Genomic DNA, 14,957 nt, shown 5'->3' with positions numbered 1-14,957 from the left:
CATAATTTATGAGATGATGAACTAATCTCATATTTGGTTCGAACTGAAGGCAAATTATCATTAAATGTATCAAACCAAATCAAAACGACTTTTATCATCTAAGTCAAGGAAATGACAATTATAAATGTAATTGTTTTCCCTTTTACACATTACTAATGCTTCGGAAAATGTTGAGCATTAATGAGAAGAAGTCACAAAAAACTTATTGCCACTCTCTTAAATCAACATTTACAGCATTGTTTTACAAATTATATTAGTAACAATATAATATGTGGTCGGTGTGATGCTAAAATGGACTCAAACGTCAAATACTCAATGTTTTACTCGAGTACCTAAGTAATAAAAATTAATGTAAATTAATAAATAAAAACATAAGAGTTATTGAGTACAGTAGATGCATCATCTGTCAAAATAACTCAACCAAATAACAAAAAAGTATGTTTTTTGTGGAAGATCGATGTAAAATATAAGAAGGTAAGAAAGAATAAGGCCTTTGGCAAGAGAAACACTGAGCTCAGAGTTGTCATTTAGTTCGACTATTAAAATATAGTCAATGGTTTAGAATAAATGTTTTCTTTTATTATCTTGTATATTATATAATAAATAATATAATACATAATATAATCTGTTATTATAATTATTAATTGGTAATAATCAAACTGCCGTCAGTGCATCAGTTCTTACCGAGCTATTTCAAAATAAAAATCTTTTATTAATGAATATTAACAAATTTAGAAATAAAGAGTCATTATAATATAGAAATGAAACATGCATATTTGAAAAGCACGCAAATAATGACCTCAACCCAATTACGCGGCCGCTTTATAATGCCATCTATATAAATATTCCGTTGAATTATCATTTATTTATTCTTTTAAATGACACTCATGTTCCTCTTTTTATGAGCTCTGAAATGTATGTGATACAATATAAAAATGTTATAAAATTCACAAATAAGTAACTGGCTTTCTGAGCCAGAGTTGATAACAAACACGAATTGCAATTAATGACATTTTCCCTAGATTCTTCATCTTCTTCCATTCCCAAAATGTGGTCTTTCAGTCTTATTCTTGATACTCTTGACCTGGCTTGTATACAATTGTCACTAAACTCGTTTTAGAATTTCGTATCTAGGTCCACTTATCCCGACATTTCCATCCACTTTCTCTTGTAGTAGTCCCGCGATGCGGCGAAAAGTCCAAATTGCCTTCGAAGAAGCTGGATGTTATAAATGGAGCACGGTCATATATCAAGATAGCCCACATTCTAGCGCTCTACAAAGCGCAGGTCCGGCCTCCTATGGAGTATTGCTGTCATCTCTGGTCTGGTATTACCGCGTGCAACGCAGATCTGCTCGAATCGTAAGAATATTATCCCAATCATCTAGATGTGCACAATCAAGTACAACTAAGGTGTGGAATGAGCTTCCTTATGCGGTGTTTTCGAGACGATTCGATGTACGACTTTCGAGAAGCGCGTACACCTTTCTAAAACGCCGGCAACGCCCCTGATCACTTAACACCAGGTTACGTACGCTCTTTTGTCCTCCTTTTCCATACAAAAAATCAAACACAATGACCCAGTAATTTATCGTATTCCTTTAACGTATAAGCTTTTTATATACATAATAGGGGGCAAATAGGCAAGAGGCTGACGTGATGAGAAGTGATGGGCAGTAACAACACCACGAGTCAAGAGATGCGTTGCCGGCCTTTAAGTTGGAAATATGGTCTACTCTTCATCGTCAAATTTTAACTAAGAATAACATACATTTTATAATCAATAAAAGATTGTGTTAATAAATAACCTTACCCTACATCATATTATTATGCATAAAATTTAAGTAATAACCTAAGCTTTTCTTAAGTAAAACAAGTTACAACGTCCCGAGACGCACACTTTTTTTATTTAGAAGTGTACATAATATTCACAATTCAAATAATTTATTCAATGACATTTCTTGACATGTGACAATTAATACAATGAGCGGGCGCGGGGTATTAATTTATATGGCAGCACTTGTTAAACATAACTTGCGTTGCGGCAACACTGAGATACAATCTGTATTCTTATGACACACCGCGCTGACGTCATGATCGTCATCTTAACGAGTTTTATCGCGAATCATTTAGTTTGTAAACAGCATGCTTAGTAAAAACTTGTCGACGATACGATGAGGTCCGTTTACGTGTTCGTGTGTCTGTTTGTGTACACCCACAGCTGGGGTCGCGGCGATCTCGAGAAATATGGACCCTTTCAGATGGCATTGCGTTCGAACTTGATAAAATGTAAGTAGTTCATCTATTGAAATTGTTCTATTAAATAGAATTTTATAAAATATTTTAATTATTATTTTGCATATATAAAACTAATATTAATAACGTATATGCTTAGAATATGCATTATCAAATTTAATCCTTCAAATTAATTTCACGTTTTTAATTATATACCCTTGTAATATGGTAATCTCAGGGTATTTTTATAGAAACAGGCTAGCGTACATCTCATCAGTGTTTAACATAACACATATTTTTCTATCGTTCTAACATAATATGCATATAACATGCAAAACATCTGGCAACATACAGTTCGTTACGACATAGCCTTGTCGTATTTCCTGTACCATATATTTTTAAACATGTACTAAGGTTAAAGCAATTTATGGTACAGTGACATATCACTCACTCAAGACTATGTACGGCTTCTTTGTTTAAAGGAAAAGGACAAGCTATGTGAAAGATACATGTATTTATTAGTTTATTCATTTGATAATGTTACAGCAATATAATAATTGAATTAAATATAAAAACATAGTTGAAAATATGACCAAAAGTGGATTAAAGAAAGCGCGTACACCTTCCTTAAAGACTGGCAACGCTGTGATTCTTCTGGTGTTGCAAGATAATGTGGGCGGCGGTGATCACTTAACACCAGTTTACCCATACACTTTTTTGTCGTCCTTTTCCATAAAAAAATACTTTTTATATCAGCCACAATACCAGCATTGTGTTCATTTGAAGGTACATCCCCGTCGGTTACGTCATTTATCAACAACTGCCGCTGCAATTTTTTAATGTGCTCCTAATGGCACTAAAAAGAAATGTGTTACAAAACCTATCATTAGGTACTTTTAAATTATTTATTTATTTATAATCAAAATAAAACAAAGATTCTGTTTAAAATAATATAGTTTATTTGCGCAGATAACCTATTGATAACTCATTAAAATATACTATTTCATTATATCATTACATTTAAATTAACTAATTTGAAAGCAATATTCATTTATAATATTATATCAGTTTATACGTAATTACAAATCTCTACTCTGAGTTATTCAGTATTTACATTTAACGAATTGATTACATATTACAAATAAAAAAAATATTTAAATTCAAAAGTTACGGCATGGTTTGGCGACGTGAATTGATCAAAGCCAAGGACAATTAATACAAGTGCTTAACTTATTGGTCGTGTTAAATTACTTTAAAGTAAGATTATTTATTCGATTTTTTTAAAATAAGACATAATAATTGAAAAAAATATATCAATGTGATTGATCTGTTTAGTTAGCTGGTGAGTGATGTCATACAGTGTCGTCTGTACGTATTGCATGTAAGAAGTGAATAATAATATAATATAATATTGACACACTTTTACACAAATTATCTTGCCCTAAACTAGGCATAGCCTGTGCTATGGGTACAAGACAACAATATGTTGAATACACTATACTTACATAAATACATATTAACATCCATGACTCGGAAACAAACATCCATATTCATCATATAAATGATTGCACCTACCGGGATTCGAACCTGGGACTTCTAGCTCAGTAAGTAGAGTCACTAACCATTCGGCTATATAGGTCGTCAGAATGATCAGTTTTGGTTTAGACCACTCGTATAACTCACTTGGTTGTGTAGAAGAAACTATCCTAGGCAGTGTCAAGATATTTTCATGTCCATACGACATGGCTACATACAAAACAAGTCCGCACGCGCAAGAGAGTTTTTATTCCATAAAAAATAAGCGTGGCGTCTAGGAACGAAAGAAGCTAATCTTTATAATATGATGCGCAGGAAATGAGCTTGAAAAAATAAAAAAAGGTGTTATCATATGATACTCAGATTTTAATAGTGACTGGCGTGGACGCATAGTGTAGAGACAGAGATAGAAAGTCACGCCGGCCTCGTACACTGACATGAGTGAAAGCGAGACAGAAGGCCTTGCACACTGAGGTGGGGAGCGCGCGAGCGAGCTGCCACTCTGTCTGCCTATGTATATAGTGTAACGGTACTAAATCTGACGCTCTCGCATAACTCTCAAATCTGACGCTGAATACTACGCGGCGAGCGGCCCAAATATCCGTATAAAATCTACACTTCAAAAAAATTTCGATCAACACTAACTAGACTTACTCTCACGCATCTATGCTATCATATTATAGCTTAAATCTTGTGTGGGAGTTACTTTAACAAATACGAGAGGTGTATACGTGTTTTATAAATATAACCTTGCTCCGACCTAGAACTTATACGGATTATAGCGTTTGTACGCAGGATCGATATTCAAATATTGTTTGGTAATTAAACAAATACATGGTCGATTAGTTAAAGGCGAGGCCACACAACGAGCTACGTCGCGTTGTTTTGTGACGCCGCGCAGCATTTCGAGTATTTTTGCGATGATGGTAACGCATCGTATAAATTGGTGTCCTATCGTCGCGGCCCCGCTCTCGCCTCACGCCTCGTCAAGTCGCGCGTGCGACACAAGCACATCTCACCTATAACTATGTATACAGTTACAAACCAACCTTGGCTGGCACCGACTCCAAAAGTAACAATCATGGTAATTACATTATATTTATTATTAAGTTGTAGTAAATAGGTTCATATTTTTTTACTTTTTAGTGCGTATTGTATGGTTTTTGAATAGCTTTTTTGAAGTCGGTTGTTTTTTTTGTATTTTATTTTTATTTTTAGTGTATCTGAAGTAGACTAACTATTTAGTCTAAATATGTGTAGACCCACTAAACATGCAGCTCGTATAAGACAGCACCTGTTTAAATGAAACAAACAACGTTAGATAAGAATACCTCTCTCTCTCAACAGATGAAATCTACCTCGAGTATATTCTCCTCCTAATTCCTATTACCTATAGCTTATTCCATTCATAAAACTAATATCACTACCATTTATAATTGCTATATCATATCCTACATTTAAAATACTGTAAAACATTTAAACACACTTTTACGTACAGAGATCGGCAAAGAATCTAAAGTTATGTTTTGATCATACATTCTCGTGCAAATATATAGTCAATATATTATACTGTCATCTTATCTTATCACAACTAGTTGAAGATAAATCACAATGTAATATCAGTATCAATTTACATGTCAGTATCTTTCCGTAAAGAATGTCATTAGTTACAAAACATGTATATTTTTTATGACAATAAGGGACGAGACGAGATTCAGATGACGGTAACGGTTGATACGCTCTGCCCATTACAATGTAGTGCCGCTCAAATTCGTGAAAAACCCAAAAATTTTTGAGCGGCACTACAATTGCGCTCGTCACCTTTTGGCATAAAATGTTAGCTAGCTACGGCGCCCTTTAGACAGAAACACAATAATGTTTACACATTACTGCTTCACAGCAGAAAAAGCCACCGTTGGTACCTATAATCCAGCCGGCATCGTGTACAAAGGAGCCTCCCACTGGTAAATGCCCTAAGTCGCCTCTTACTTTGGGCCTTGGATTTCATTATTTTTTGATGCCCTGGGGAAGCACAGTTCAATAATAATGGAATTCCCCCAAGTATTTACTATCTGATTAGAGGATGAAAAAATCCACAATACCGGAAGACGCGATGTTGGTAGGCCGGAATACGTTGGGTGAGGGCAGCGCAGGACTGGTCGTCATGGGAGATCTTTGAGTTTCGAGGCTTTTGTCCAGCAGTGGACGCCTTCCGGCTGATGATGATGACATGTTACTTTTATTTCGTTGCCAGCCCATGAGTGAAACGAATAGGGACTTTCCAGAGGCATCGGTGATGACAGACAAAACGGGCAGACTCTTCTTTATTAGCATCGTATACCCACATAAAACACCGCTAGATTAGTGTAATTCAGTTATTTTCACAGCATCATGACGTACGGTATTTTACTATGGGGTCATGCTGCTGACATTGATACAGTGTTTGATCTGCAAAAGAGAGCTGTTCGTGTTATATATCAGCTTGGTTATAGACAGTCTCTCAAAGAAAAATCAGTACATTTAAGAAAATTTAATATACGTTCACAATAATCGTCACCTTTTTGCTCTAAATAGTGATTTTCATTATTATAACACTAGAAGTAAGGGATTGCTTGTAACTAATTCTAGTAGGCTTCATAACATACATAATAGCTTTAAGGGTAAATGTATACACTTCTATAATAAAGTCCCAGCCACTGTTCAGGCATTATCTATAAATAAATTTAAATGTTTTACAAATTTTTTATTTTATAGCGATAGAAATGACTGTACAATATTGTATATTTTTATTGAAAAGAGCGCAAAAAAAGAATGCTGGGAGAGTTTCTTGCACCGCTTCTTCTCTCTCAGAGCGCCATTTGTTTCCGAAGCGGTAGTAGTATCTAGTAGTTATTAGAAATGACATCAAAAATAATTCTAAAGGAATCCGTTTTGAGAAAATAAATGCATTTTATGCCTTTTAACATGAGTTCGCATGAGTTTTTTTCGAGTACCACCAGTTGAACAACAGACTGTATTATGTCAAAATAAATATGTGTTTCTTGCTTCCCGAAAGTTTTTCCAAGTGGATTGGCGACAATTGTTGCCCATACGTGGCCAATACCTCCTGGTTGGTGGTGATAACTCTTCTAACAATGTTATATTTGCATATTCATCATTCTACAGTAAAACACGATAGTGTTATGTTGATAATATTTATAATTCAAGTGTGGGAACAATGTCCACTTCAATATTCCTCACGATACAAACAATATGTTGAACGACACGGTACATTTTAATGAACTATTGTTTCTATACTTTCTTAAATACATGATTATTCACGTGGATGTAAGTTTTTGTTTAATAATTGCACACTAGAATATTTTCTTTTAATAACACACAAGGGAAAGATTCTTTATTTTGATTATTTTTTTTATCTTAGGGAAACAAACATAGTACATCACTATAGTAAAAAAAGAAGCCAAATGAAATACTTATAAAAATTAGAAAAATCAATTTATTATGTTTTAAAGTGATTACCAACACTTCTGGGATTAATTACATAAATAAAATTTGGAAACAAATTTTATGAACAATGCGGGACTCGAACCCGCGACCTCTTGCGTTCACCCTGAGAATAACCTGAGAGTTCAACAAAGCATACAAGATTTTACTAACGATACATCACTCTAACGATTGGCTCAGTTGGTAGAGAACTCGCACAGAACGAGAAAGTTCGAGTCCCGAATCTTTCATAAAATTCAAATTTTATTTGTAAAATAAGAATATAAATATCCTAGAATAGTTTCAATGATTACAAAAGAATACAAATATACAGACATGACAATAGAATGTTACCAGTGGGAGGCTCCTTTGCACAGGAAGCCGGCTAGATTATGGGTACCACAACGGCGCCTATTTCTGCCGTGAAGCAGTAATGTGTAAACATTACTGTGTTTCGGTACAACGGGCGTCGTAGCTAGTGAAATTACTGGGCAAATGAGACTTGACATCTTACGTCTCAAGGTGATGAGCGCAATTGTAGTGCCGCTCGGAATTATGGGGATTTTTCAAGAATCCTGACCGGCACTGCATTGTAATAGGTAGGGTGTATCAATTACCATCAGCTAAACGTCCTGCTCGTCTCGTCCCTTATTTTCATAAAAAAACGTTAAGATAAGTAAAGTTAAGGTAAGTAACATAGATGTATATAGCATTCATGAAAGCAAGCGCATGTTTTTATAATTGATAGACATAACTATTTCGGTCAAAGGACGTGGTGATATCCAACGTGGAAATGCTTGCAGTATTCTTAAGACACTACCCCGTAGTGGTAGTTTAAACTTCATGTTATCATATTATGTTTAAAAAATATAAGTAGTTATAAGCATTGCTTTAAAAAAGATTATATATTCTTTGAAGTAACAGTAAACGTAGTAACGATAATTTGTCACAATACATTGTGTTCATTAACGGAGCACAAAAGAATGAAAATTGTACATTATTGTAATATTCCTAGGAAAAATTCATTCATCATTAACTAATTTTTAACCATGACGTTAAAACTCTTTCAGCTTACAAAGAAAAAGATATTCTCAAAGCTCGGTCTGCGATTGAAACAGATATTCAGAGAGGAAAGCAGGAAATAACACAACATTTTTCACATTGATAGATCGGATTTAAAATGAAAACATGAACCATCCATAACCAGGCTGTAAAGCAATTTTCAGACATTGTAAGACATTGTCTGCGTGGATATTTGCATCGAAGGAGAAATGTGAAAATAAACACAACTGTCCATTTCAATTTTTAATGAAAAAATATAGTCTTACACGATACAAAAGTTAATGTTAAAATGACTATAACTCTACCGATATCCGATTTTAACGAAACAATGTTATTTTTATACTCTGACCACCTTTAAGAACCTTACAAAAATTTGTTCGGTAATTTCGGAGATACAAAAAGGCAGCATGAAAATAAAAAAAGGCATAAAAAAGGCATTAATTTTCTCAAAATTGATTCCTTTAGAATTCTTTTTGATGTCATTACTACTAGCTACTAGATACTACTACCGCTTCGGAAAAAAATGGCGCTCTGAGAGAGAAGAAGCGGCGCAAGAAACTCTCCCAGCATTCTTTTTTTTTGCGCTATTTTCAATAAAAATATACAATATTGTACAGTCATTTCTATCGCTATAAAATAATCATAATTTAGTACGAGGCTGTCCTAATAATAATTAAAAAAATCGCTGATGTGTGCTTTATTATAATTTTTATTACCCTCTTCTTTTACTTTTATTTGTCCAGATGCACATAAACATGATGTAAATATCCTAAAACTGAGAGAAGTCTTGCTGAAAATAAAGTTTTCGAGTATTTCAATACACAAACAGCCACAAATTAATCTCACTAATAGTTCAAAAACACAAGACCAGCAGTCGAAAAGATAAAAATGCTCAAGGCGTAATTCTGAATTATTGTTAATAAACCAATAATTGGGTTAGCAATATGGTTAGCATTTAGTTTTCGCATAGCTATAGAATTCCACAACTGATGCTCTGAAATTCGAGTTGCTTTGATTATATAACCGCAGAGCTAATCATGCCTCAGTTATTAAACTGATAATAATTTATTGCTCTTAGTCCTTGGTATTCTATGAAATGAAATGATCTTAAATTCAGCGATGTGATGCATGATAACAGTAACAAATAAACACATTATTTAAGGCTTATAGAACTTGGGGTAGTAGGAATTGTTAGACTTAGGTCCTTTTTACTCGTCATATACAGGTGTCCCAAAGTTACGGGACATGAAGGGAAAGTACCTTAAATATCGTAGATAGGGTATTTTACTGAAAGAAGACTTTATGTTATTTTTAAAAGTTAGTAGTTCTGCATTCAAATATTTTCTAAAAATTACTTGCCTCGTCTGGGACTCGAACCGACTTAAATGTAAAAAATACACCCCTTTCACCATACCACATTCTTTCAGTAAAATACCCTATCTTCGATATTTAAGGTACTTTCCCATCATGTCCCATAACTTTGGGACACCCTGTATTTTCATTTACAGTCACACACACGGCCATACGTAACGTTTGCTAGGGTGTGCGTATATTCTGGTCCTTCAAGACGGACGGTAAGTCAATTTCCAAAGGGCATTCATTTATCATTTAGATTTCATAAAGTTTCTTAGAAATGTACTAATTGTCAGATCAAATATGATGTTTTTTATATTTCTGTCAAAATAAATTAATAGAAAAATATAGACATCCACATTGTTAGGGGTTGTATTTGTAACAGACCGAATTCTGTGGTCTTTGAAAATACCGCTTTGATATTTTGTTAGTATCGTGTAACATAGAAGTGACAAAAATTGATTTCGTATAAAAATGTATTTCTTTAACAAAAACGTGATTTTATAAATCATTTATCATGCCGAATTGCAATCTAACACAAACTTTTTGTAATAATCCAAATACTAAAGCGATTTACGCAATGCAATGCAAAAAGGATACCAAACAATTAGTAATAATTGAAGCCTCATTACAATTTCAAGAAGGAGGTAATTATCCAATTGCATCTTATTTACTTCAATTTATCTTTTCCAGGTGAACACGACAGAACACTTAACTTGGACATCAGCGAGACAGATGTATACTTCTACGATTTCCCAAATAACGACGTTGAAACATTCACTATCACCAATGGAGCTAAGGAAATACTTAAAATACCAGGCTTAGATAAAACAAAAAAGTTCATTATATTCGTCGGTGGTTATAAATCGACTATCAATAAAAAAACTGCGGAACGTATAAGAGACACATTCAGGAACTATCCAAATAGTTATTTGATTATTCTAGACCATACAACATACACTAATAACAAGCAAGGTAATATCAAGAGCTATGAGCGCTCCGTCAAATACGTCTACTATCTTGGTAAAGCCATTGCAGATTTTTTGACTGAATTGTCCAGAGAAGGAATTTCTCCAAAAAGTATGCATTGTATTGGACATAGTTTAGGCGCACAAATGCTTGGGTATACCGGCGAAATATTCCATCAGAATACTGGACAGAAATTAGCCCGGATCACGGCTTTAGATCCTGCAGGACCATGTTTTTCCAATAGCTTAATTGAAGAGCAGGTCAGAGCTGGAGTAGCCGATTATGTGGAAGTCTATCATTGCAACGCGGGTGGCTTAGGGTCTTCAAGTGTTTTGGGAGATATAGATTTCTTTATCAACAGAAAAGGGCAGTCACAACCGCATTGTGGAACGCCCTTAATCCCTGGTATATTTGATTCTTCAAAGGCTGCTACTTGCAACCACAGGGCTTGTATTGACATATGGACAGCCACTGTTACTAATCCAAATTGGTTTTTGGCTTGGAAGTGCGATTCTTATAAGATGTTCAAAGAAGGTAGATGTGCAGCGAATGAGGTGACCATTGCTGGTTTCTGGAATCCTGGTAACGCGACAGGAGTATTCTATTTTTCAACGGATGGATATGATGTATAATTATTAAGAAATTTTAGATAATCTAGTATTACTAATTTAATTAAATTTAGTTTTTCACGTGTCATTCTTTCTCTTTTTTCTCTATTTTAAACTAAATAATTCTTTATTTACAATGTCATAAATCTGTCCCCCCTGATGGCTAAGTAGGATGGCGGGTGGGAACCAAGCACACGCCACACATATATATATTTGAGTGTACGGAATCTGTCAGTCTTTTCTTACACGCTTGCGGGGTTGACAATTTGCTCTTGATCTCAATATCAATGTTAGACGCGACTTCTGCTGTTAGAGTTTTGAAACAATAAGGACATAAGGTTCCTCTTGCCTGCAACAGTTGTATCGTTATCCTATAATGAGCGTACTAATTAAAAATTAAAAGTAGCTTGATCCGCGTTGGTAACGAGCAATGAAACACATTTGTTCTTCAAGGATGAGTGAGATCTTTAATTTACTTTAAGATATGTCTTATAAGGATTTTTTAGCGATACAGTTACCCAAAAAAACTACGGTGTGATTTCACTGGCGGATAGAAAAAGTGAGTTATATCATTTGTTTTTAACGGTAGCATAGATTCTCCATACATACTATCAAAATTTCGTAAGCGTTCTTCCATGGTTACTAAGAAAAAATGTCTCAGCATCTTTATTCATCATATAAATATTTGCACCTACCGGGATTAGAACCCGGTAGATACTCGTTCAGTGGACTAGCCACTGGGCTAAAGGGGTCGTCAAAGTGTTATGGATGATGTCTCAAATATTTTTGACTAGATATGTCTGTATTAATTAAAAAAACTACATGTAATTAGTTTACTTTCTCATTTGTGGCTAAAGTTATAACTTTAAAGTGTTCACAGCGAAGGTGAAGTCTAAAAACATGTACGTAATATTTATCTTCTAGAAGCTTTTTTATTATTCTTTTATTTGAACATTTACATAAACAAGGGCAGTCGTAATTTATCTCAGTAGAGTTATTTCAACGGCCGCGCCGCAGGAACAAGCTAAATCATAATAATTGTGCACATTTACGTCTGCCGGAATTTCGGATTTTCGTAAATTTAAGAAAATGTTTACTTAAAATAAAACATAGCGTAAAATTATATTTACAATACTTAATATTACTAAAATTTGTTAAGATTACATTAATACTGGCAGAATTTCGGAGTTGGATAGCTACGCTAATCCGTTGAACGAAATAGATGCCAGCGCTTGGGCTTCCAGTAGCCCTATTGAGATGCGTAGATATTACTTTGTCAAATGTCTCGACACCTAATGATGTAAGATGTAAGACTCATTCAGACCGACATATTTGCGACGTTTACTGTCTTCAGCCGTCGAAGCAGCAGCCCCAACACCAACTGAAGTAACTTGGACAAGAGAAGAAGCCAGAGTGTCGACGCACCTCGCGTCCCACACGAGTGCCCTTCCTCATGCCCAAGCCATCAGGACGTTTGCCATCGTGGTGGGTAATATTAAATAAAAATTACTTAAATTATTTTGAAAAGTACTCACCGCACGTATGACCTACGCGAATTTCAGCTTGTTTCAGAGTTATTTTTGTATATTAAATTATTAGTTTAAATAATTAAATTAAATTATTATATATTAGTTGATTGTACTCATCATTAAGGATACAGACACAGTAACGTAAATATAACTAAAAATAATAACTATATATTAAAACAAGAAACAGACCAATTACAGGCGGCCTTATACACTAACGACCAGTAATATTGTTAACATATTATTGCCTTACAATATCACTATAGTGTATCCGTGACATTACAATATCACTAAAACCAGGCCGTTAAATTGTAAGAAATGAAGTCGATTGACAATCTACCGTTTAATTATATCATGAGTTGTGGTTTTGACGTTTGAGTATTTTTGTATCATCACTTTTTACATATATTTTAATTAAAAAGTATTTTAATTAATTCATATAACACAAAACTTATAATTATATTTACAATACCTAGGTAACATCGAAAATGTTTAGAAAATGAAAAACGGCTTAATGTAGAAAGTTGCCAATACTTTTATTGTTCTTCGAAGTAATCTCAGTTCTTCTCTACACATCGTCGCAATCGATGGAACCACTGAGAAAAGCAGTGGGCATTCATCCTTAGGGGTCTCTAGGGGTGGCATTTTCGTACGCTATCACCGCATCTTCAGGGCTCGTAAAGCGAATACCTTGAATTTTATCTTTAGTTATTGGGAATGAATAAAAGTCGCAGGGCGCCAGGTGAGGACTGTACGGCGGATGACTCATTATCTCGACACCTGCTATGGTCAAATATTCAATAGTCCGTTCTGCGGAGTGCGCTGAAGCACTGTCGTGGTGAAGGAGACTCTTGCTTCGAGGGCACTGCTGTCGAATTATTTCCAAGACAACAGGCAAACAGCGATTGACATACCAGTCTGCAGTAACTGTTCTTCCATCTTCTAGCACAACTGTCACGAAATAACCTGTCCCACCAAAGAATGAGGCAATCATCTTAAACGGTATATGAATATCACTAGTGAAATTGTAATAATACCTACGACATAACACATATTTGGCTGACACTGTGGCGCATCGTTCTCTTCTCTAAAGTGCTAGAAGAACGATTGTGTTTTCGAGAACCTTGGTTGCGATTTATTTAAAAAAAAATGGTTCTGGTTCTTTCTGTATATTGAAATGAAATAATGCCACTTCTTCTCATTAAATCTAAATTTTTCCAAACTGGTGTTAAATGGTAAGATAACTTTGTAAATATAATTTTTAGGTGTAAATTAAAAGAATACGAAATGATTTATTTGATAATTTGTTTTAGATCTTTACATTTATAAATAAAATACTATTCTGTACCAGTCGCTTGAAATACATTTCTGGAGCTTATATCAAATAATAGATTTTATAAGAAAATCAAATCAAAGTAATTACTTAAACCATCGTAATACTAAAAGAAAATCGTAAATAGAAAATATGAAAAAAACATTTCAAACAGTACGATATTAAGAGTACTTACAAATAAAACGTTTCAAGAAACCAAACTCTTCTAACAATATAATGGGGAAGCTTTTACTTAATTACTTTTTTAATCGCTTGTTTTGTATATAACAGCGGACTGCTTTCTGAGAGTCTTATAAATATTCAAATAACTGAAATATTTCTTTCTCAGAAAAATATTTACAATTTACTTACTGAGGCTTCTAAATGAGTTTGATAAATGGTCGACATTTGTGTTTTGAACAAACGTTTCGATATATCAGGCTATATATCATACATATAACACTAGAGATAAGGGATTGCTTGTAACTAATTCTAGTAAGCTTCAAAGATACATAATAGTTTTAAGGGTGAATGTTATACGCCAAACATTTTCATCCTCAATATACCTACTCTTGCGTATAATAATTATAATAGCACCTTTTTTATGAGAAAGGAGGACAAACGAGCGTACGGGTCACCTGATGTAAAGTGATCACCGCCTACCACATTCTCTTGCAACACCAGAGGTATCACACGAGCGTTGCCGGCTTTTAAGGATTGTATTGTATTCCATTTATTATTGTAAACATAAGCATAATCCAAGTTGTCTAGAGTTTTACTGCGACACTGAGAGACTAATGCAGCTATCAACTAAATGTCTAATGATCGGACAGCTTTGGACTAGATTAATTATGAGAATTTAATAGCTGTAACA

General features: G+C 34.3%; 1 protein-coding gene across 1 annotated transcript; it reads left to right on the top strand.

Annotated features, from left to right (window-relative positions):
- Positions 1 to 2,086: 2,086 nt before the first annotated feature.
- LOC126979159 (phospholipase A1 member A-like) lies at positions 2,087 to 11,333 on the top strand. Its single transcript, XM_050828400.1, has 2 exons — positions 2,087 to 2,288; positions 10,362 to 11,333. Exons 1-2 carry the CDS (start codon positions 2,174 to 2,176, stop codon positions 11,267 to 11,269), a joined length of 1,023 nt encoding a protein of 340 aa, XP_050684357.1. The 5' UTR covers positions 2,087 to 2,173; the 3' UTR covers positions 11,270 to 11,333.
- Positions 11,334 to 14,957: the final 3,624 nt, after the last annotated feature.

The sequence above is a fragment of the Leptidea sinapis genome, chromosome Z (genome assembly GCF_905404315.1).
Source record: "Leptidea sinapis chromosome Z, ilLepSina1.1, whole genome shotgun sequence".
NCBI lineage: Eukaryota > Metazoa > Arthropoda > Insecta > Lepidoptera > Pieridae > Leptidea > Leptidea sinapis.
This window is presented reverse-complemented; position numbering and strand designations above follow the sequence as displayed.

Bases quoted from the DNA above. Each gene is read 5' to 3' on its own strand.
- LOC126979159 (XM_050828400.1), top strand. From the start codon at position 2,174: ATGAGGTCCGTTTACGTGTTCGTGTGTCTGTTTGTGTACACCCACAGC. The intron at 2,289-10,361 runs GTAAGTAGTTCA...TATCTTTTCCAG, and splicing joins GCGTTCGAACTTGATAAAAT to GTGAACACGACAGAACACTT.